This window comes from Carlito syrichta, unplaced genomic scaffold (assembly GCF_000164805.1).
Source record: "Carlito syrichta isolate Samal-C Ts95f unplaced genomic scaffold, Tarsius_syrichta-2.0.1 Scaffold123290, whole genome shotgun sequence".
Classification (NCBI taxonomy): Eukaryota; Metazoa; Chordata; class Mammalia; order Primates; family Tarsiidae; genus Carlito; species Carlito syrichta.
Window position 1 is genome coordinate 1 of NW_007067386.1, and position 9,144 is coordinate 9,144.

General features: G+C 57.4%; 1 protein-coding gene and 1 pseudogene across 1 annotated transcript in view; one reads left to right on the forward strand and one right to left on the reverse strand.

Annotated features, from left to right (window-relative positions):
* The first annotated feature begins 5,969 nt into the window (after positions 1–5,969).
* LOC103249655 lies at positions 5,970–6,107 on the forward strand (annotated as a pseudogene).
* Positions 6,108–7,273: 1,166 nt separating this feature from the next.
* ST6GALNAC4 (ST6 N-acetylgalactosaminide alpha-2,6-sialyltransferase 4) overlaps positions 7,274–9,144 on the reverse strand; it is a 9,614-nt gene continuing 7,743 nt past the window's right edge. Inside the window, exon 4 of the mRNA XM_021707636.1 lies at positions 7,274–7,916. Coding sequence (XP_021563311.1) covers positions 7,727–7,916 — 190 coding nt within the window. The 3' untranslated portion in view covers positions 7,274–7,726. The remainder of the gene's footprint in view (positions 7,917–9,144) is intronic.

Below are 9,144 nucleotides of genomic sequence, written 5' to 3' on the forward strand. Positions count from 1 at the left end.
GGTCTCGAACCCGCGGGCCCAGGCAATCCACTCACCTCGGCCTCCCAAAGCGCTGGGATTGCAGGCTGAGCCACCGAGCCCGGCAGTTATTAAAAATTTAAAGGTAGTTCAGGGTAGCTTCTGAAACGTGGCAACATCATTATAAGCCAGGGTCGCACACATCACTGACTTATTAGTCCAGTGGGATATTATTTATCATCAGAACCTTAAGTCTATTCAATATTAAGAGACGATGATAATGTACTTTTTTTTTTTGAGTTGGAGTCTCACTCTGTCGCTCAGACTGGAGCGCAGTGGCCGGGAGCGGCCTCGACCTGCTGGGCTCCGGTGATCCTTCCGCCTCAGCCTTCCCAGTAGCTGGAATACAGGTGCACGCTACCACTCCTGGCTACAGGGACATCGTTTTAAGTGACAGGGAGAAGTAGCTGCAGGCATGGCGGCTCAGGTCTGTAATCCCTGCACTTTGGGAGGCTGAGGCGAGAGACTTGCCTGAGCCCTCAGGTTTGAGACCAACCTGGGCAACATGGAGAGACCACATCTCTACAATAAATCAAAAACTTACCTGGGCGTGGTGGCACATACCTGTGGTTCCAGCTTCTGGGAAGGCTGAGACGGAAGGCTCAGCTGAGCCCAGCATGCCACTGCCCTCCGGCCTGGGCAACAGAGTGAGACTCCGACTCAAAAAAAAAGCCATTGCTAGAGGACTGGTTAAACAAGCAAAGGCACAGCCAGCCAAAGTGCACTAAGAGCTGTTAAAATGAAGGTCAGTATAGGGCAACCCCCTCAGGTCCTCTCCCACTGTGGGAGCTTTTCTGTCCTCTCAATAAATCCTGCTTTAAAAAAAAAAAATCAAGGTCAGCATGCTCTGGCAGGGAAGGAGGGCCAGGATATTTACAGGTTGTTAAAGCAAGTTAAAGAATTGTGTCTTGTAAAATAGAGACACAGTTGGAAAACAACATTGTAAATATTTGAATTTCACACAGTCTGGGTATATATACCCTGCAGACATTCTGGAGGATGTATCCAACAAAGTTCATAGCAGCTGGCCAGGTGAGGTGGTTCATGCCTGAATCCAAACACTTTGGGAGGATGAGGTCAGAGGATCGCTTGAGCCCAGGAGTTGGAGACCAGCCTGGGTAACGTAGTGAGACCACGTCTCTAGAAAAAAATCAAAAAATTAGTGGGGTGTAGTGGTGTCCACCTGTAGTCCCAGAAACACAGGAGGCTGAGATGGGAGGATCAGGTGAGCCCAGGAAGTCAAGGCTGCAGTGAGCCACGATCGTGTGCACTGCACCCCAGCCTGGGCGAGAGTGAGACTCTCAAAAATTTTTTAAAGTTCATAGTAGCATTGCTTGAGATAATACAACACTGGAAAGAGCCCCAAAATCCATGAATAGGAGAATGGAATGTTTTACATGGTGAAACATTCACACTATGGAATATTACATAGTAGGAGAAAATGAATGAGCTGCAATTACATGACTGAATCTTAGACTCAAAGAGTGAAAAAGACAAGTCTAGAAAGATAAAACCACACGATATGTTGTTGAAGCACATAGGAGCCCACCTCTCACAGCCAGGGTCAGGAGACAGCTTTGCCTATCATAGTGATTAGATGTTTTTCTTTTCCTTTTTTTTTTTGAGTCAGAGTCTCACTCTGCCACCCAGCTGAAGTGCAGTGACACGCTCATGACCACCACACCTGGCTAATTTTGTTTATTTAACATAGAGACACGGTCTCACCAAGTTGCCCAGGCTGATCTCTAACACCTGGGTTCAGGCAATCCTCTCGCCTCTGCCTCCCAAAATGAAATTAGTGGAGCATGCTGGTGTGCACCTGTAGTTCCAGCTTTACAACTTACAAATATGGCACATGTAAGTCATTTGTGTATCACAATATTTAAAAGAAAGGTGCAAAACAGAGGAAACAAATGAAAATAAGGAAATACCTTTTGCCTATCAGTGATTAGTGTCAGTAGTTATTTCTAGGCTGGGTATGGTGGCTCATGCCTGTAACCCCAGCACTTTAGGAGACCGAGGTAGGAGGCTTGCTTGAGGCCAGGAGTTCAAGACCAGCTTGAGCAACATAGCAAAACCTCACCTCTACAAAAAATTTAAAAATTAGCCAGGTGTGGTGGCCTGTGCCTGTAGTCCCAGCTATTCAGGAGGCTGAGGTGGGAGGTTCGCATGAGCCCAGGAGGTCAAGGCTGTGGTGAGCCTTGGTCATGCTGCTGTACTTCAGCCTGGGTGACAGTGCAATCCTGACTCCAAAAATATATATATGTGCATGTGTGTATGTGGGTATAGATATATACACACACACATACACACACACACACACACACACACATATATATATATATATACACATATATATACTGGTTATTTCTGGAATGAAGGGATTTGGGCTGTTTTTTGTTTGTTTTCCTTTCGGCTTAAGTGAATTTTGGAGGAATAAAGTAAGATGATGACCATCCCTGTTTTTATATTTAAAAATGTATTTTGAATTTCTAAAAATAACTACATCTATAGCATTTTTTTCTTTTGCCTTTTTTTCTTTTTTTTTTTTGAGTTAGAGTCTCACTCTGTCGCCCAGACTGGAGTGCAGCGGCCGTTCCTGGCCACCGCAGCCTCGACCTGCTGGGCTCCGGCGATCCTTCCGCCTCAGCCTTCCGAGTAGCCGGAACTACAGGCGCGCGCTACCATGCCCGGCTCATTTTTTTGATTTTATTGTAAAGATGAGGTCTTGTCAAGTGGCCCAGGCGGGTCTCAAACCCTGCGGGCTCATGCAATTCACTCACCTCAGCCTCCCAAAGGCGCGGGATTACAGGCTGAGCCACCGAGCCCGGCTACCTTTTTTTTCTTGAAACATAACTATGCCTAACATTTGTAAACGTCCACCAAAGGTTCTGGAAGAATCCACACTGGCCTACAGCCCATAGTTCCCCTGGAAAACACAGGTGGGGCAAGAGGGGCGGGTTCCACCTTCACTCTTCACTTGATGAACTCTGTGTTGTTTGTACTGTACAATTACGGTAAATTGTTTTCAGTTACAGCAAAAGTCAGTTGCCATCCAAGGTGCAGCCTCTCGGCTGTAAAGCCAGCACCTGCCATGCAGGGGAGGGGGCGGCCCACAAGTGTGGGCTTGAGGCTTCCCAGCCCCTGGTGGCCTCTGCCCGGTCCCCACCCCGGTCATCCTAGGCCGACTGGCCCTGTCCTGTGGGCTGCAGGATAGAACGCCACAGGCAGGGCACCAGGCAGTTCAGGTGGGAAGCAGGTCAGGAGCGGCACCAGGGGCGTCCTTTCCCCAGCCGTCCCCCTAGCCCAGGCCAGTGGCCCGAACTCCAGAAGCCAGAGGGCTCTTCAGCCCAGCTCTTGGACCCAGTCCGGACCTGGAGCTCCTCAGTCAGGCCTGCCGTGTCTCTGGGCCCCGGCTCCCTCCAGAACCCCAAGAACAGTAACGGCCACCTCAATCATGATAATGAGGGTGAGGAAAAAGCGGCTTATCCTGTGCGAAGCACTTTGCAGACACACCTCACTCACCCTTAAATTAACCTATGAGATGGGCACTACTTGCTCCTCATTCCAGAGGAAGGAACAGGCTCCTGGCTAATAACCACAGCGCAGCTATGCGCCGAGGTCCCAGGCCTGAGAGCCAGGCCAGGCCACACCAGGACGTGCTTAGATGGTAACTGTGGCCAGTCCTGGTGGTCCTCCCCTCCAGCCTCTCCCCACGGCCCTTGGCTCTGCACATCAAGGTGCCCCCCAGGGCTGGGGGGGCCTCTGCCTCAGCCCTTCCTGCCCCCAGGGTAGGGGTCCTGTCCGTGACCCCCCTGCTTCTTAGACCCTTAGCAAACTTCTGTGAGCTGTTACAATGTTCCCTTCCACGGTGTTCTAAAGAACTGGAAGAGACCTCCTCACCTGCTGCTCCAGCTCCCATCGTACAGAAATCCAAATCCAGGGCCAGAGAGAGGACAGACCTTTCCCAGACTCCGTGGGTCCTGGGCAGAGCCAGGCTGGGAGCCAGGGCTAGGGGCTCCTGTCTCTCTCCTGGGGCTCCTGCCCAGGGACGGGCTTCTGGAGAGGAGAGGCCAGGGGGTGCAGCCAGCAGGTGGGGACCGCCACACAGCCCCTGTGCCCAAGACCTGGGCCTCAGCAGAGGCACTGTAGGGCTGGAACAGGGAAGTACCTGCTTTTTCCTGGACTGAGGCTGGAGGGTGCAAACTGGCCCAGAGGACACTGGACATGCTGCCCACCAGTCCCCTGATGTTTCTGTCCTCACCTGGGCATGTGAGGTCTCAGTGAGCCCCTGGCCTGGCTCTTCCGAGGAAAAGGCCCCTTGGGACACTTCCAGGCTGTGAAGCTTGCCTGGCTGTCCCGCTGAGGAAGTGGGGTAGGTGTCCCCAGCAGGTGCACTGAGGGACAAAGGATGGTCAGGAAAACAGCCCCCAAGAGGGGCTGCCTGTCAAGGGGCCCCCAGGGCTGTGGGGAGTCTCCTGCCCCCCATTTACCTCCCGGCAGCTGCAGGGCCTTTTGTGGCCAAGGCAGGAAGGTCTCAGTCTTGCCGCTGGGACAATCTTCAGCAGACCCCAGAGCGGCCTCCAGACCTGTCAGGGGTCAGTTTTGTCGCCTGGAGGAAGTGGCTGACGCATCGCTGCGGCCGTGTTCCCACCCACAGAAGGACCCAAGACTTGGGCCAACCCAGCAGTAAACACCCCACCCTGGGGCAGGGCCAAGACAGAGGAGCCTCTGTGTCCCAGGCCCAAGAGCTGGGCCAGCGTGTCCCAGTGGGATGGAGGGGGCAGCCTCCCAGGAGGGGGCAGAGGTCACACGCCACCAGGACCCACAGCCCCTGAGCCCGGGACAGCCGGGATGAGCCCACGAGCCGGAGACAATGGACGGGGTGGGAGCTTCCTGCTTCCCCATCACCACCACGGCAGGGCAGAGATGAGACGGGGGCAGACGGCCCTGCTGGCAACGACGGTTCTATATACTAAGGGCCGGCGATGTCCTGAGCCCCAGAGACCATCCACTGTCACTGAGTTCGCACAGTCCGTAAAGGGGGGGCTATTTCACCTTTTATAGATGCGGAAACTGAGCCCCAGGGAGAACTAGTGAAACAGGGCCCCGCAGCAGGAAGTGGTGCCAAAACGAGGTCAGGCCTGACTCCAGGGCCCTCCCCAAGCCTGGAAACCCCCCCCCATCCTCATCTGCCAGGCTGCACCCCACTCTTACCTCTCCCAGCACTCCTGGGAGCCCCTCACCCCTGCCAGGCCGGCCGCCGCGGCCCAGTGACAGCCTGCTCCCTGCTTCGCTGGCTCAGGGCTCTCTGCCCTCCTCCCACGCCTGCAGAGCGTTCCGGCCCGCCTGGCGCTGGGCAGGGGGAGGCAGGGCGCCAAGGCAGGGCTGCCGGCCAGGTGCCAGGTCTCCAGCCCCTCCTGAGAGGACCGGGGCCGGGAGGGAGAGTGCACGGGTCGCCCAGAGCCCTCTGGCGTGACTGGCTCCGTAATCTGTGGGGTCCCGTGGCAAAGAAATGCCAGGCCCTTTGCTAAAGAAATTGTTGGAGGCCCAGCACAGTGGTTCAGGCCTGTCATCCCAGCACTCTGGGAGGCCGAGGCGAGTAGATTGCCTGAGCTCATTGGTTTGAGATCAGCCCGGGCAACTTGGCGAGACCTCGTCTCTACAATAAAAATAAAAATTAATTAGCTGGGCATGGTTGCACGCGCCTGTAGTTTCGGCTACTTGGAAGGCTGAGGCAAGGGATTGCTGGAGCCCAGCAGGTTGACACTGGGGTGGCCGAGAGCAAGCCACTGCACTCCAGCCCGGGCAATGGAGTGAGACTCCGACTCAACAAAAGCAAAACAAAAAAACCTAGGGACCAAACGAGGGGACTCAACGGAGGCAGGTCAGAGCCACTGCGGTCACCAGGGCCTGCAGCAACCAGCATTGAGTGCGCCCGCCAGAAGGCTATGAAAAAGCAGAGCGACTCGGTTAAGGGAACGTGCCGAGATGACGGGCTTTCTGCTGCTGCCCGCAAGCAGAGGGACTCGGAGATCACGCCGCAGAAGCAGAAAAGAGCAAAAGAGAAGGAGAAGGAACCCGAGTAGCTCTGCGACTTCAAGTCCAACCCCCTTGCCCTTTGCCTGTATGCCTGGAGCCAGTCCCACCACGCTTGCTGACGTCTCCTCGAGTCCTGCTCACAGGTCCCAGCACCGACGGCATGCCCTTGGCCGAGTCTGCAGCGGGTCCCTTTGGGCTTCCCTCCCCTCGGGCAGCCTCTCGCCCCCTGGGCCACTCCTGGGGTGAGGGGGTTACCCCTTCCCAGTGCTTTTTATCCTGTGGGGCGCTCCCCAAAGCATCGAAAGTAACTATGTGAAAAAACAATTTTTAAGAAAAGAATTTCAAGTTGGCAACAGCATTCGCATAGGGCCCTGGCCCCTGCAGCTGGGAGCTGGAACCCAGGGCTCCACTCCGGCTGAGAGCCCAAAGGCCCTTGGCCCATCTGTTAGCCTCCCGGTCTCCAGACAAAGGAGCGGGGAAGGGCAGCGCCCAGGAGGGCTTCTTCCAGCCTGAGGGTGCAGGGGTGGGGTCCCCAGGCTCGGCTCTCCTGCCCAGGACTGCTTCCTGGCCCAGCGACTCCCAGTTGCCTGGCTTCAGCTGGGTGGCTCAGGACAGCCACAAAACAGGCTAACTCCAGCCCCCACCCAGGGCGGCCGCAAGCCCTTGTAAATGTGTCTCCCACCTCCAGGTGAGGAAAGCGGACGTCAGAGCTGCAGAGCCGCAGGCCGAGCTAGGGCTGGACCCCCTGGAGGCAGCCCCCCGACTCCCACCCAGGGCTGCCTTCTGCCTTCCTGTTTTACAGAGGGCCCAACTCCAAATTTAACAGGGAATTTGACCGGTCTTTGGAATTTGACCCAGGACAGGCGACAGGGGTGGGGGAGTGTCCTTCCCTCTGGAGTGGTTTCCTCCCAGGCCTGAGGCTCCTCCCACTGGGTGAAGAGCAGGGTTCCCAAAGAAGGGGTCAGTTTCCAGGGCCAGAGTAAACTGGGGGCCAGACCCTGGAGGCGCCTCGGGCGGCCGGGGGAGGGGGTCGGGCTGGCACCGCCGGCAGGAGGCCGCTGGGGAAGAAATGAACAGGCACTCAGCCACGTAAACGCCTCCAGCCCAGCCAGCGAGGGCCCAGGGAGGGCCTCAGGGCTTCAGACCGACAGATTGTGGGATCTCGACAGGGAGAGAAGCCCCAAGCCCCAGCCCCAGACAAGACCACGCTGGAGACAGTTTCCGGAGAAACGTTTACCCGTACGCTGCGGATACGGCCCTGGCAGGCACAGAGCAGGGGCCCCTCCCTCGCCCAGCTGGGGCCACTGGCCTGAGAAGTATGGCACCGAGGGCGACTGTGGGGGAAGGACAGGACTGGCACAGCATCACGATGCTGGTGAGTGGGGCCATCAGCCCCGGGGCAAAGGCCACTCGGCAGCCCTGGAGGTGAGGTGAGGCCCCAGATGCAGCGGATTCCTCCAGGAGCAGGGATGGCGACGAGGGATGGGCCCCGTCCACGGCCCCTGGCCCAAGATGGCTCAAGAGTCTCCAGGGTGGGGCGGGAAGGGACCCCTGGTCGACCGGCGCGCAGCAGGACCCATAAATTAAGATGTTTTTGGTGGAGTGTGGTGGCCCAGGCCGGGACAGGGCGCTGGCGGAGCCGTGGCGGCCGACCAGGCGACAAGGGCTACTCGGTCCTCCAAGACGGGTGGGCGAACAGGATGGACCTCTTCTTGGCCCAGCGGGAAAAGACGGCCTTCTCAGTGAGGAAGCGGTGGGCGCTCCGGGGCGCCCGCTCGTGCGCCAGGTACATCTGACACTCGTCCAGGTGGCCCTTCTCGAAGTAGTGGTAAGGCACCGAGGGGTGGCTCTCCTCTCTGCAGGGGGGAGCAGTGCTGGCGTGGGACAGGTGTGGGGTACCACAGCCCGCCCACTTCTCGCCGGAGCCTGCCACCACCCGACTGGCCCCAGGCCCTGCAGGCCCACGGAGACCGGCCCGGCCCCAGGAAGGCCAGGACACACAGGGAAGCAGCAGGGCGGCCTGCAGATCCCAAAGGCCAGCGTCCGAGCCCCGGCTCTGCCTCTGGCAAGCTGGGTGACTGGCCAGGGCTGCACCCTGTGAGCTGCGTGAGCCCAGCCGTCAAGGGGGGACGGTGATGCTGCCCCCAGGGCGAGTGTGCAGGCCGGAAGACGAAGACCACAGGACGCCCTGTGGGTGCTGGGATCGCGGAGCGGGGGCCTGCTCCCCCGCATGGGGCTGGCAGCCCTGCACTATCACCTCCCCCTGGCATCATGGTCAGGGCTGTGGCTGGGCACAGGGGCACCTGCCATCTCGCCCATGAGCTCGACAAGCCAGTTCCAAAGAGAACGGGGGGTGAAGACGTGGGACCTCTTCGGAAAGACCTCTTCTGAGCTCTCTTGTTACAATGATTTTGGAATATAATACTATAACCATGTTACAAAATACTACTATATATGAACTTGATGTTATGATATTGGAATAACATCGAAAATAAAAGCTTGTCCAGGCATGGTGGCTCACACCTGCAATCCCAGCACTAGGGGAGGCTGAGGCGGGAGGACCACTTGAAGCCAGGAGTTCAAGGCTTGCCTGAACAACATAGCGATACCCTGTCTCTACAGAAAACCAAAAACCTGGCCAGGCGTCGTGGCATGCGCCTGCAGTCCCAGCTACTCAGGAGGCGGAGGTGGGGGGGCTGCCGGAGCCCAGGAGGCTGAGGCTGCGGTGAGCGGTAGCCGTGCCGCTGCGGTCCAGCCTGGGTGACGGAGTGAGACTCCGACTCAAACATACATGTGAAAAAGGAATGCGCATGTAACGTCAGTTACACAGACATGCTCAGGCCCTCACCTGTGACAAGCACCCCTGTCAATTATTCGCTCCCTAAGCGTCAAAACCACCTGCTGAGGAAGGTGCCATCCTTTCCGCTGTTTTACACATGAGGACGTGGAGGCCCTGGGGTGGCGGGATGCTCGGGACACGTGGCCACACCGGCGGCTCCGGAGAGGGCTGGAGCCCGCGTCGAAGGGCGCGCTTCTTCCTCAGGCCCAGAGCGCAGGGGTGTCGCACGCGGCGCCCACCCGAAA